The 14,176-nt window shown below is 56.1% G+C and overlaps 1 protein-coding gene across 10 annotated transcripts in view; it reads left to right on the top strand.

The window, feature by feature from the left end:
* The window catches only part of KMT2D (lysine methyltransferase 2D), a 39,499-nt gene extending 25,362 nt beyond the window's left edge, over positions 1 to 14,137 (top strand). For 7 of the 10 annotated variants that reach the window (XM_049694646.1, XM_049694641.1, XM_033436393.2 and 4 more), the window contains 17 exons: positions 23 to 2,824; positions 2,958 to 3,098; positions 3,222 to 3,389; positions 3,549 to 3,708; positions 4,334 to 4,409; positions 4,581 to 4,756; positions 4,865 to 4,995; positions 5,684 to 5,816; positions 5,895 to 6,022; positions 6,171 to 7,311; positions 8,178 to 8,314; positions 8,413 to 8,543; positions 9,019 to 9,066; positions 10,228 to 10,513; positions 10,753 to 10,826; positions 10,954 to 11,062; positions 11,202 to 14,137. In XM_049694646.1, the coding sequence (XP_049550603.1) occupies positions 23 to 2,824; positions 2,958 to 3,098; positions 3,222 to 3,389; positions 3,549 to 3,708; positions 4,334 to 4,409; positions 4,581 to 4,756; positions 4,865 to 4,995; positions 5,684 to 5,816; positions 5,895 to 6,022; positions 6,171 to 7,311; positions 8,178 to 8,314; positions 8,413 to 8,543; positions 9,019 to 9,066; positions 10,228 to 10,513; positions 10,753 to 10,826; positions 10,954 to 11,062; positions 11,202 to 11,294 (5,934 nt within the window). In that variant the 3' untranslated portion in view covers positions 11,295 to 14,137. The other 3 variants (XM_004274374.4, XM_049694644.1, XM_049694647.1) reach the window with 2 other exon arrangements.
* The last annotated feature ends 39 nt before the right edge of the window (positions 14,138 to 14,176 follow it).

Below are 14,176 nucleotides of genomic sequence, written 5' to 3'. Positions count from 1 at the left end.
CTTCCTGACCCTCCCGTGTTAGGTCCGGAAGCAGCAGAAGGAGCACACTAACCTCATGGCAGAATATCGGAATAAGCAGCAGCAGCAGCAGCAGCAGCAGCAGCAGCAGCAGCAGCAGCAGCAGCAGCAGCAGCAGCAGCAGCAGCACTCGGCTGTATTGGCCCTTAGCCCTTCCCAGAGTCCCCGGCTGCTCACCAAGCTTCCTGGTCAGCTGCTCCCTGGCCATGGGCTGCAGCCACCGCAGGGGCCCCCCGGTGGGCAAGCTGCAGGTCTTCGCCTGCCCCCCGGGGGCATGGCACTACCTGGACAGCCTGGTGGCCCCTTCCTCAACACCACCCTGGCCCAGCAGCAGCAACAGCAACATTCTGGTGGGGCTGGGGCCCTCGCCGGCCCCTCAGGGGGCTTTTTCCCTGGCAACCTTGCTCTTCGAGGCCTAGGACCTGACTCGAGGCTTTTACAGGAGAGGCAGCTGCAGCTACAGCAGCAACGCCTGCAGCTTGCCCAGAAACTGCAACAGCAGCAGCAGCACCTCTTAGGACAGGTGGCAATCCAGCAGCAACAGCAGCAGGGCCCAGGGGTACCGGCAAACCAGGGTCTGGGTCCCAAGCCCCAAGGGCTTCTGCCTCCCAGCAGCCATCAGGGCCTCCTGGTCCAGCAGCTGTCCCCGCAGCCACCCCAGGGGCCCCAGGGCATGCTGGGCCCTGCGCAGGTGGCAGTGTTGCAGCAGCAGCAGCAGCAGCAACAGCACCCTGGAGCTCTGGGCCCCCAGGGCCCTCACAGACAGGTGATCCTGACCCAGCCCCGGGTGCTAAGTTCCCCCCAGCTGGCACAGCAGGGTCAGGGCCTTATGGGACACCGGCTAGTCACATCCCAGCAGCAGCAGCAGCAGCAGCAGCAGCACCAACAGCAGGGATCCATGGCGGGGCTTTCCCATCTTCAGCAGGGTCTGATGCCACACAGTGGGCAGCCCAAACTGAGTGCTCAGCCCATGGCCTCCTTGCAACAGCAACAGCTGCAGCAGCAGCAGCTACAGCAGCAGCAGCAGCAGCAGCAGCAGCTACAGCAGCAGCAGCAGCAGCTACAACAGCAGCAGCAGCAGCAGCAGCTACAACAGCAGCAGCAGCAGCAGCAGCAGCAGCAGCTACAACAGCAGCAGCAGCAGATGGGCCTCTTGAGCCAGAGTCGAACTTTACTGTCCCCTCAACAGCAGCAGCAGCAGCAGCAGCAGCAGCAGCAACAGCAGCAGCAGCAGCAGCAGCAGCAGCAGCAAGTGACACTCGGCCCTGGCCTGCCAGCCAAGCCTCTGCAACACTTTTCTAGCCCCGGAGCCCTGGGCCCAACCCTCATCCTAACGGGCAAGGAACAAAACATTGTAGAGGCAGCTCTTCCTCCGGAGGCCACTGAGGGGCCCTCCACGCATCAGGGAGGGCCGTTAGCAGTAGGGACTGTACCAGAGTCAGTGGCCACTGAACCAGGGGAGGTAAAGCCCTCACTCTCCGGGGACTCACAACTCCTCCTTGTCCAGCCCCAGGCCCAGCCTCAGCCCAACTCTGTGCAGCTGCAGCCACCTCTGAGGCTCCCAGGACAACAGCAGCAGCAAGTTAACTTGCTCCACACAGCGGGTGTGGGAAGCCACGGGCAACCAGGCAGTGGATCATCTTCTGAGGCCTCATCTATGCCCCACGTGCTGGCCCAATCCTCTGTTTCCTTAGGGGAACAGCCTGGACCCATGACCCAGAACCTTCTGAGCTCCCAGCAGCCCCTTGGACTAGAGCGGCCCATGCAAAATAATGCAGGGCCACAGCCTGCCAAACCAGGATCTGTCCCCCAGCCTGGGCAGAGCCTGCCTGGGGCTGGGGTCATGCCTACAGTGGGTCAGCTTCGAGCACAGCTTCAAGGAGTCCTGGCCAAAAACCCGCAGCTGCGGCACTTGAGTCCTCAGCAGCAGCAGCAACTACAGGCACTCCTCATGCAGCGGCAGCTACAGCAGAGTCAGGCAGTACGCCAGGCCCTGCCCTACCAGGAGCCTGGGACCCAGCCTTCTCCCCTCCAGGGCCTCCTGGGCCGCCAACCCCAACTTGGGGGCTTCCCTGGATCCCAGACAGGCCCTCTTCAGGAGCTGGGGGCAGGGCTTCGACCTCAGGGCCCACCCCGGCTCCCCGCCCCACAAGGAGCCTTATCCACAGGACCAGTCCTTGGCCCTGTCCTTCCCACGCCTCCACCGTCCAGCCCCCAAGAGCCAAAGAGACCTTCCTCACAGTTACCTTCCCCCAGCTCCCAGCTTCCCTCTGAGGCCCAGCTCCCTACCACCCAACCAGGAACCCCAAAACCCCAGGGGCCACCCTTGGAGCTGCCTCCTGGGAGAGTCTCACCTGCTGCTGCCCAGCTTGCAGATACCTTCTTTGGCAAGGGGCTGGGACCTTGGGACCCCCCAGACAACCTAGCAGAAGCCCAGAAGCCGGACCAAAGCAGCCTGGTACCTGGGCATCTGGAGCAGGTGAATGGGCAGGTGGTACCCGAGCCACCCCATCTCAGCATCAAGCAGGAGCCTCGGGAAGAGCCATGTGCCCTGGGAGCCCAGGCAGTGAAGAGGGAGGCCAACGGAGAGCCAATAGGGGCACCAGGTACCAGCAACCACCTCCTGCTGGCAGGCCCTCGCTCAGAGGCCGGGCATCTGCTCTTGCAGAAGCTTCTACGAGCAAAGAATGTGCAACTCAGCACTGGGCGGGGGCCCGAGGGGCTGCGAGCTGAGATCAACGGGCACATTGACAGCAAGCTGGCTGGGCTGGAGCAGAAACTACAGGGTACCCCCAGCAACAAGGAGGTGAGTACTCTAGCTGGAGTGGAGCAGACGGTGCGGGGCCTGGAGCCGGGGGGCAGAGTGAACAGGTCTGGGTGGAATGAGGTGAGGGCTCCGAGGGGGACGGCGGCCTTCACCGTGGGTTTATCTGGCTTAGGATACAGCAGCAAGGAAGCCTTTGACACCGAAGCCCAAGAGGGTACAGAAGGCAAGCGACAGGTTGGTGAGCTCCCGAAAGAAGCTGCGGAAGGAGGACGGGGTCAGGGCCAGCGAGGCCCTGCTGAAACAGCTGAAACAGGTGACCCCCAGGAGCCAGTCCCCTGGTCCCGTCCCAGGATAGGGGGCAGCCTGGCCCCCACCTGTGCAGTAGCAGAGATGTACACGCTGCAGGTTTCCAGCCTTGTCGTCTCGCCCCTCCTAGGAGCTGTCCCTGCTGCCCCTCGCGGAGCCCGCCATCACCGCCAATTTTAGCCTCTTTGCTCCCTTCGGCAGCGGCTGCCCAGTCAACGGGCAGTGCCAGCTGAGGGGGGCCTTTGGAAGTGGGACGCTGCCCACAGGCCCTGACTACTATTCCCAGCTGCTTACCAAGGTCAGAAAAATGGCAATACCTTTTGGGGACGGTGAGGTTCCTGGGGAGGTGGAGATGGGGATGGCAGACTTGTGGAAATTGCTGGTATAGTGTAGGGCCAGGAGATCATGTCAGTCTCCCTGTGCCATCTTGCACACAACACCCCACCCCCACCCCCAGAATAACCTGAGTAACCCGCCGACACCACCCTCGTCGCTGCCCCCCACCCCACCCCCATCGGTGCAGCAGAAGATGGTGAATGGCGTCACTCCATCTGAAGAGCTGGGGGAGCACCCCAAGGATGCCACCTCTGCCCGGGATACTGAAGGGACGCTGAGGGGTAAGTCAGGAACGGAGTGAGCTTCTCCTTCTCTGCTGGGTCTGGGTGGCTGGGGTCATGTGGTACAGTTGAAGATAGGAGTGGGCTGTGTGTTGCTCTGTGTGCCTACACTACAGGGTCCTTGAGATAAGAAGGGCCTCTTCAGGACTGATTTGTTGGAGGCAGTGGCTGGTTTCTGGAGTCTAGAGCAGAGGCAACAGGACAGGGAGCGTATTTATGAGGCTTTCACTTACAGGGAATAGCCCAGCTTCCTTACCCAGTGGGTACGAACTACAGTCAGATCTGGATTTGAATCCTGGCTCCTGCATCGATTTAGCTGTGTTACTGCAGCCAAATTGATTGACTTGTGTGAGGCTCAGTTTTCTCACTATGGAATAAAAATAGTGCTCGCCTAATGGAGTCGCTAAAAGACTACAAACAAAGAAGGTACTTACAGAGTACCTCTTTAGAAAGGCTCAGTAAATATAGGTTGTCTGCCCTAAACTGGTAGGTGGGTGGATGGGTAGACAGTGGTCATGATAGCTAAGCTAGGTCTTGTACTAGTTAGGCCTGAACCATGTGGGAGAAAGCACCATGGGCTCTGGCCACCCTCAGCCTGACTTTTCTTCTCCCACCTACCCCTCAGATGCTTCAGAGGTGAAGAGTCTAGACCTGCTGGCCGCCTTGCCTACGCCCCCTCACAATCAGACCGAGGATGTCAGGTGCGGGCGGGACCAGAAATGGGGGTGAGGAATGGGGGTGCGGGCAGGTCGCCTTATTTTTCCCTTGGACAGTGGCAGATTTCAAGCAGGGCTGTGACATCTACTAATCTCTAGATTTGGGAGGTGGCATCTGTAGGGCCTTAGCAATGGATGTCTGCTTTTGGCCCACAGGATGGAGAGTGACGAGGACAGCGATTCTCCTGACAGCATTGTGCCAGCTTCGTCCCCCGAGAGCATCCTGGGGGAGGAAGCCCCTCGTTTCCCTCAGCTGGGCTCAGGCCGGTGGGAGCAGGACGACCGGGCTCTCTCCCCCGTCATCCCCATCATTCCTCGGGCCAGCATCCCAGGTAGAGGCTGCTCTGGGCATGGACCGGTCCTGGCCAGGCCGGGCTGCATTGTCAGAGGTTGGGGAGAGAGGCAGCAGGAGCTTACACACGTCCCTCTTTCTCCTTCAGTCTTCCCAGACAGCAAACCTTATGGGGCCCTGGACCTGGAGGCCCCTGGGAAGCTGCCTGCCACAACTTGGGAGAAGGGCAAAGGAAGCGAGGTGTCAGTCATGCTGACAGTTTCTGCCGCTGCTGCCAAGGTATGTTCCTGGGGGTGCCTCGGAGGCCAAGGGGATGCTGGTCAGTGGGCAGTCCCGGGAGCTTCTCTGGATAAATGCAATCATTTAAAACTATGTATTGAGGACCTACTGTGTATGAAAGCCTGAGCTGGACTGTGGGATTAGGAAAAATGTAGCACAAGGGGTCCCTGCCCTCAAGGGGCTCACAGTTCAGTGGTAAAGACACAAGTCAACAAATAGGAGAGTGTGTATAATGCGACGAGTGCTACAAAACGGCGTGTCCCCAGTCACACTGGGTGGAATTCTGGTTTTTTGAAAATGTTATCAGGGTTTTGTGGTCAAAGGAAACTGGAAATCCCAGTTAAAATAGCAAAACAGGTTTCTTTATTACAAGACTCTTCAGATCCTTTACTTTGCTAATGTGTATTGTGAATTTCCAGGTAGTGGATGTAGTGTGTGTCATTTCCCAAACCCAGCAGACACAGGTCTCTTTCTGCGGAGCTCCCGTTAGTACCCACAGCGGTTAGGGAGAGGCTGCCCATAAAGGAAACGTATGAGAAGAGCTGGATGGCACAGGGGCAAGACTGATGGCACATGGCCACCTGGGGAGTTGCCTTCTGAGTGTCCTTGTCCCTACCAAGCTGGTGGTAGTTCTCACTCCACGCACTCTGCTGACACGGCTGTCCCATCCCCTTTCCTGCCCTGGCAGAACCTGAATGGTGTGATGGTGGCAGTGGCAGAGCTACTAAGCATGAAGATCCCCAACTCCTATGAGGTGCTGTTCCCAGAGAGCCCTGCCCGGGCAGGCATTGAGCCTAAGAAGGGGGAAGCTGAGGGCCCTGGTGAGTTTGGCAGGAAAACTCCTTGGGACCTGCAGGGAATGATTCTGGTGGGAGGCTCTGACCCCTTCCTTCCTGCAGGTGGGAAAGAAAAGGGTCTGGGAGGCAAGAGCCCAGAAGCTGGCCCTGATTGGCTGAAACAGTTTGATGCTGTGTTGCCCGGCTATACCCTCAAGAGCCAGTTAGACATCTTGAGCCTCCTCAAACAGGTGGGTCTGTTGACGGGAAAGGGGTGGGTGTCTGGCTAGGACCGAGAAGGCACAGGGCTTTTGGGCGAGTGGAATCTGGGTGGGAGGAGAGAGGTGACTGGTTCAGCGAGGAGCTGGCACTAATGGTACAGGGTGTCTTCCCATATAGGAGAGCCCTGCCCCAGAGCCACCCACCCAGCACAGCTACACCTACAACGTCTCCAACCTGGACGTGCGGCAGCTCTCGGCCCCGCCTCCTGAAGCACCCTCCCCACCCCCGTCCCCTTTGGCGCCCTCGCCTGCCAGCCCCCCTGCTGAACCCTTGGCTGAACTTCCAGCTGAGCCCTCAGCTGAGCCGCCGGTCCCCTCGCCTCTGCCACTTGCCTCATCCCCTGAATCAGCCCGGCCCAAGCCCCGAGCCCGGCCTTCTGAGGAAGGCGAAGATTCCCGGCCCCCTCGCCTCAAGAAGTGGAAGGGGGTGCGCTGGAAGCGTCTCCGGCTGCTGCTGACCATCCAGAAGGGTGGTGTGCGGCAGGAGGACGAGCGGGAAGTGGCGGAGTTCATGGAGCAGCTTGGCACAGCCCTGCGACCTGACAAGGTGCCTCGAGACATGCGGCGCTGCTGCTTCTGTCATGAGGAGGGGGATGGGGCCACGGATGGGCCCGCTCGCCTGCTGAACCTGGACCTGGACTTGTGGGTGCACCTCAACTGTGCCCTGTGGTCCACGGAGGTATATGAGACCCAGGGTGGGGCACTGATGAACGTGGAGGTTGCCCTGCACCGAGGACTGCTCACCAAGTGCTCCCTGTGCCAGCGCACTGGTGCCACCAGCAGCTGCAATCGCATGCGTTGCCCCAACGTCTACCATTTTGCCTGCGCCATCCGCGCCAAGTGCATGTTCTTCAAGGACAAGACCATGCTGTGTCCGATGCATAAGATCAAGGGGCCCTGCGAGCAGGAGCTGAGCTCTTTTGCTGTCTTCCGGCGGGTCTACATTGAGCGAGATGAGGTGAAGCAAATCGCCAGCATCATCCAGCGGGGGGAGCGGCTGCACATGTTCCGTGTAGGGGGCCTTGTGTTCCACGCCATCGGACAGCTGCTGCCCCACCAGATGGCCGACTTCCACAGTGCCACCGCCCTCTATCCCGTGGGCTACGAGGCCACACGCATCTACTGGAGCCTCCGTACTAACAACCGCCGCTGCTGCTACCGCTGCTCCATCGGCGAGAACAACGGGCGGCCGGAGTTTGTGATCAAAGTCATGGAGCAGGGCCTGGAGGACCTGGTCTTCACTGACGCCTCTCCCCAGGGTGAGCACGGGGCCCTTGAAGTGGTAATACGGAATTGGGCAAGTGTCTCCCAGCGTCCCCTTTACGGTGTTGAGAAGACACCTGCAGGCTCCTCATGAGTGATCTTTCTCCCCCACTTAGGGCAGGCAGAGGTCTCTTGAAGGTCTCCAGAGAAAGTGTTTTGACCGCTCAGTCACCTTGAATTCCCTTGTGATAGAGGGTATTTTGCTTGTCTGACTACACGTATGTCAGCTCCTTCTCCTAACTCAGTGGATCTAAAGGATACAGTTCTGAGACTCCGCCTTCCAGCTCACCCAATCTGATTCTAGCCTTGAGTTCCTTATGGTTGCTTTTCGCTGGATAAGATCTTGATCTCAGTTTCAGTGTTACTGATAAAAGTAACAGTAAGAGTTACATTGTAGTGAGCATGTGCTGTGTGCCATAAACTAAGCTGAGTGATTTATACAGGTTATTTTGTTCACACAAAACCCTGCAAGCCGAGTACTCTTATTATGCCAAGTTTTACACATAGAGAAACTGAGTAGTGGAGAGATTTAAGTATTTGCCTTAAGGTCCCACGGCCAGTATTAGAACTTGAACCCAAGTCTTCTCAACTCCAAAACATGCCTGTGCTGGGTATCCTGGGCCCTGGGTTCATGTTTCTGTGTCACAAGGCTCTCTGATGCCCCTCCAGGGTGGGAAGCCTCCTGGCTTGTTGAGGGAGACTGAGATTGGGAGGCCAAGAGGGGCTCCTGAAGAACCCCACACCCTCCTGACAGCAAGGTGGGCAGGCTACAGAAAACAAACGTAGCTTCAGGTGGAGGTTAGGGCTGAGGTCAGTGAGCAGAAGTTGCCTCTGAGGGCTGCTCTCTTTCCTTGCCTCTCAGCTGTGTGGAATCGCATCATTGAGCCTGTGGCTGCCATGAGGAAAGAGGCTGACATGCTGCGGCTCTTCCCCGAGTACCTGAAAGGCGAGGAGCTCTTTGGGCTGACAGTGCACGCCGTGCTGCGCATAGCTGAATCAGTAAGGAAGGGGCCAGGGGTGGGGGCAGGTGGGCGTGGGGAAGGATGGTTCTGCCCCAGAAGTGCTCGGGCTAAAGTGAGCATGACCTGTGCCCACAGCTGCCTGGAGTGGAAAGCTGTCAAAATTATTTATTCCGCTATGGACGCCACCCCCTGATGGAGCTGCCACTCATGATCAACCCCACTGGTTGTGCTCGATCAGAGCCTAAAATCCTCACACACTACAAACGGTGAGCTTGTGGGGGGTTGGTAGGGACCCTCTGGCCAATTACAAGTGTTTGGGGTTACAGATCAGAGTTCCCTTGGAGAGACTGGGGGTTCACTCTAGGCCTCCTGATTAGAGGGTGCGCAGGTATCACTAGGGTATCCATTTCCTCCCCGAGCCTGCTCAGGTATTCTGGGTTGACCTGCAGTCTAGACATAGACTTATCTTGGGCACCCTGGGAATGGCCGTTGGGGAGGTTCTGGGTAGACAGTGGTGAAATCATATGAAATGTATAAACGACCCAGTCACCACCTTCCTTTCCTGTTTTGCTTCCAGGGGGCCTGTGATTCTCCCAAACCTCAGACAGACGCCCCCTGAGTGCTAGGTTCGCCTTCCCTTCCCCAGACTGAGTTGGTGTCAAAAATAAATAATTAGGAATATAATAGGAAAAATAATAAAACCTTACATTTGTATAGCACTTTATACTTTTTTTTTCAAAGCGTTTTCACATCCATTATCTCATTTGATCCTCACAACAACCTTATGAGGTAGGTAGGGCAGGTGGTATGATCCCCATTTTACAGCTGAGAAAACTGAGACCCAGAAAGATTAAGTGACTAGACAAAGGTCACAGCTGGGACCAGAGCCTTATCTCTTGACTTGTGGTCCACTGTTCTTGCTGTGTACCGCAGTAGGCTGACCTTGGTCCCTGGGTAGAGGGAGGCAAAATCCACGCGAGGAGGGCTTTCTTGAAGGCCTTCGGTTGCTCCTCAGGCTGTCGTAGAGCGTCAAACTCTACCCCAGCCAGCCCTGGTCCTTGATGCTCTACAACAGTGGTTTTCAAACTGTGTGTGTTCCAGAAAGCCCTGGAACACATAAACTGAGTAGGCAGAACTTGGCCCTCTCCATGCATAACTCCCCCTTCCCCAAATTGGATTCAACCAGAAGAGTTCCTTTTCCATCTAGTTTATGTATGGGAGTTCCGGTAATGTTTTGTTAAAGAAAAAAACAAAAAAGATTTCTTCTGTATAAAAAAAGAACCAGTTTGAAAACCACTGCTCTGGGATGGGCAAGAATTTGGCTGGTGCCCTAGGGTGGTGAAAAGGCATCCTCCTAGGCAGCAGTCATTCCCCTGCACTGAGCCATCTGCACAGAGCCCAATGTTACATCAGAGAAGAGGACAGTCTAAAGAAAGGAAAGGATACTACCTTTTGGCTATGAATTCAGAGCCAATTTTAATTAAAATCCAGCCCAATGTGGTAGACATGGCCCCCATTTTCAGAGCTTCCAGTATGAGCAGGAAGTAGGACTCAGATATTTGAACAAATGATGAGCTTAAATTCCAGGCCTGGGCTGCTTGGGGAAGACCTCCCAGAGGTCTTGAGCATGGCCTTGAGTCTGGTTTGGCAGGAGGGTGGTAGAAGGTGGGGAGATGGGAGAGCGGGCTCAGTGTAGGGGAATCAGTGCCCCTTCCCTTCCTCCATGCCCCACCCCACCCCCCATCCTGGGCTTTCTTTGCCACCCAGGCTGTTGGAAGGGTCCCCATAGCTAGTTGCTGCCTCACCAAAGCCAAGACTCAGATGCCTCTACTCCATTCCCGAGGCAGCACGTGCCCCTAACTGGAGCGTTGCACATCCCAGGGAGGAAGCGGGTGGCGTGTGCCTGGTCTGGGGGAGAGCTGTCTTGTCATGGACTATATCACCTCCCAGGCCCCACACTCTGAACAGCACCAGCATGTCCAAGGCATATCAGAGCACCTTCACAGGCGAGACCAACACCCCGTACAGCAAACAGTTTGTGCACTCGAAGTCATCTCAGTACCGGCGGCTCCGCACTGAGTGGAAGAACAATGTATATCTGGCTCGCTCCCGTATCCAGGGCCTGGGGCTCTATGCGGCCAAGGACCTAGAAAAGCACACAATGGTCATTGAGTACATTGGCACCATCATTCGCAATGAGGTGGCCAACCGGCGGGAGAAAATCTATGAGGAGCAGGTATGGGCTGGCAGAGGGGCCATCATGGTGCGTGGTCCACACTTAGCCAAGGGGCAGGGGGCAGGATTGGGGCCAGAGGAGCAGGTGGAAAGCTGTGGGAAGAGGAGGGGAGAGGCAGGAGAACGGAAGAATAGGAAATGAAGATAAGCCCACTGCCCAAGTCCACTCCTTGATCTCGCCACCGCCGCTGCCATTCTCTGATATTCTTGCCCCTTCCTCTGCAACCTCTGCCTTTCTAGAATCGAGGCATCTACATGTTTCGAATAAACAACGAACATGTCATTGATGCTACGTTGACCGGAGGCCCTGCCAGGTGAGAGAGGGATGAGTAAGAAGGGATTTAAGAGTCCCCTGGGGTGGCATTCTGGGGGTGGGCCAACAGGGAACCAGAACCATCCAACCCAGTTGCTCGGCGTTTCTGACTTTGTCCCACTGCCTAGGTACATTAACCATTCCTGTGCCCCTAACTGTGTGGCGGAAGTTGTGACATTTGACAAGGAGGACAAAATCATCATCATCTCCAGCCGGCGAATCCCCAAAGGAGAGGAGGTAAGAGGAAGCATCCCTCAGTGAGTGACAAAGCAGCTCCCTCTTCTCTGCCATTTGCCGCAAGTCAAAATCCAAGGCCACTGCCCTCCCCCACTTCCTCTGGGGGACTGGCATTGATTCTGCCCTCTTCTCTTTCCAGCTGACATATGACTATCAGTTTGATTTTGAGGACGATCAGCACAAGATCCCCTGCCACTGTGGAGCCTGGAATTGTCGGAAATGGATGAACTAAGAAGCTTTGAGGCTACCAGGCAGGGGAGTCCCCCACCCCAACCTCTTCCCTGAAAGGGATGAGGGGGAAGAGAGGTAGCAGCCAGAGCCAGGACCCAGGGCTGGGGCTGCCGGCTGACCGGAGCCCCTGGAGCAGGAGGCTGGGGCAGAGGGCCCTAGGCCACGCCCACCCTGGGCACCAGGGATGACCCTCTTCCCCGCCACTGGCCCCCAGGCTGGCATCTCTGCCCCCAGCTCCAGGAGGGGTCAGACAGAAGCAGCCATTGGGCATCTCAGGTTTGAGGGGGATATGGGCTGGGAACTACCCAGAAGCATCTGGGAGGCAGCAGGGAGGGGGGAGGAGGATGTGTGGCCGGGCCTCACAGCCCTGCTGCTCCCACCGACCTCTCTGGCCCAACTCGAGGCTGCAAAGAGACTTGACTAAGCTTGACAATCCCAAAGGCCGGGTCCCACACCTGGCCCTGCCTGCCGGGTCCTGCCCCCACCCTCACCCCCATCCCCTTCCCTCTCAATCTGTCTCTGTCTCCCTCTTCTCCTCTGTGTTTCTGTCTCTCTATGGGTTGTGTTTCCTTGTTTTCCACTCTGACAAATGCAACATGAACGGGAAAGAGGCGCCCCGCTGCCCAGGAGGGCAAGCCAGGCAAGCCGGGCAAGGAGACCCCGCACCCACACCTACCTCATTTAAGTGTTGGATTTTTTGCTGTTTTGAAATGTGAGACCCTCTCCAAGCCCCCTACTGCCCCAACCCTCTCCCCCACCTCACTGCCCTCTTCTGAGTGGGTGGAAGGGGGGTAGGAGGAAGAAGAAAAAACAACAACAAAAAATCCATCTTTGTTTTTAATTACGGGCATGGGATGGTGGTTGAGACTAATGATGATGAAGATTGGGGATGACTGGCCCCTAGTTGCTCTAGGACTTCCTTCTCCATCTGGACATGGGGGCAGGAGGGGTGTGCTAAACTTAGGACCAGGATATCTCCCTCCGGTTTTCCCAACCCCATCATGAGCCCATTTGCCCTCCAGCCCCTGGATAGGGTGGGTGGGTGGTAGGGTGAGGGCTATCCCTGAGTGGCATGCCCATACCCAGTGAGGCAGGGTGTGGCCCGGAGCTCCCACTTTCCCTCCGTCACCAAACTGCTGCTGGTCTGGTGGGAAGGGGTGGTGATGTGGGGCTGGGGGAGCTTAGTGTCAGCGCGGGGAGGGTGGGGGGTATTTATCTATTTATACATGGGATTGTACATAGTCTTGTGGGGCATGGGGGAGCCGGCTGGAGGTGAGAACCCTCCCCTCTCCCCCCACCCCCGGGGAGAGCAAATGTAAAACTACTAATTTTTGTGCTTTATATATTCTATATAAATATATCTATTTTCTTTTTACAAAACCAGTTTATAAATGGTAGGGGGGCGTGGGGCGGACACATGGAGCTCCCCTTGTGGGGGAGCCCCCTCCATTACCCAACCTACCGCCCTTTTCCTCACCCCCTCCTCCCCACCCCCTGGCTGTGACTGCTGTAAGGGGGGGGTATAGAGGCTGGGCGATTCCCACCCCCTTTTGTATAGTTGGACTATGTTATAACGCACAAAAGTGAGCTGGCCCCAGGGGGAGCCAGAGGGTAATGGGTTCCCCTGCCTCCTCCCTTGTCCTTCCCCTTTCTGCCCAAGCTTGTGCTGCAGTTGAACCTCTTCCTGGGGGTAGGGTTAGGTCAGGGGGTGGGTGAGGCCCCAGACCCCTCTCTGGTAGGGAGCCATGGGGATGAAGATGAAGCTTATATGCAGTTCTCTCCTAGGGGCTGTGGGCAAAGGGCATTTTGTAATTAATATTTTCAAGAATCAAATGTCTGGAGTGTAGGGGTGGGCTTGGTGGTGGTGTATGGGCGGGCCTGCTGGAGGGGGAGCACGGTTGCTGTTGTGATTTTAGGTTTGTTTTTGTTTGTTTTCGAATTTGGGGGGTTGCGGATTGATGGGGGTAGGGAGATTTTTTTTTTTTTAAGCTGCTTCCTCAACTGTTTCAAGCTGCAAATGTTTAAGAGAATAACATCCCCTCACCCCCACGGAAACCACTGTAGTTAAATCAGACAGTGGGGAGACTGGGCTGCTGCCCCCAAAGCCATTGGATGTTCCTTTTCCAAGAGCAAAGAAGGTCTAGGCTACAGGGAGGGGGAGATTGGCTCCTGCGAGTCAGGCTCTGGTTGGGGCTTGGGCCCCGGGATTGGGAAAAGGGGATGGGGCAGACTTTGTAAGCATATGCTAGGTATCTGATAGTCCTGTAGAATTTAGTGAAGAAACCTTATACAGTTTTTAATTTTTATATAAACTAACTCAGACCCAAGCTACAAGGTTGGAATTTTGGTTGTTGGTTTTTTTTTTTTTTTTTTTTTTTTTTTTAAAAAGTACCCCGCCTGTATAATTGCATCAGAATTCCCTCTCCCCCGCCCCGCCCTTCCCCGTGCCCCATGTTTGTATTTTGGGTTGGTTTACACTTGCACATATTCAATTTTCAGTTTTTCCCCTTTACGGTCTTCTCCCCTCACCTCCAGGACCCTCCCTCCCCCTTTTTAAAAAATAAATCTCTGACAAGTGTGAATCCCGTGAAGACTTTATTTTGTGTTGTGTGTATCCTGTACAGCAAGGTTGGTCCTTCGTAACAACGGATGAAATGATTCCCTTTTTTAAAGCGCCCTCTCTCCCTCCACCCCCAGCGCCCCTGTCCTTGGCATGTTTTGTATCAGCGATCATTCTGAACTGTACATAATTTATGTTGCAAGAGGCAAAGGGCAAGTTTTGGATTTTGCTTCTTCCAAGTTTGTTTTTAAACGACAAATAAAAAAAGAACATTTTAAATACAAGCGGCTCCGTCCCGTCACCCTCGCCGTCGGTGGGATCTG

The sequence above is a fragment of the Orcinus orca genome, chromosome 11, assembly GCF_937001465.1.
Source record: "Orcinus orca chromosome 11, mOrcOrc1.1, whole genome shotgun sequence".
Lineage (NCBI taxonomy): Eukaryota > Metazoa > Chordata > Mammalia > Artiodactyla > Delphinidae > Orcinus > Orcinus orca.
This window is presented reverse-complemented; position numbering and strand designations above follow the sequence as displayed.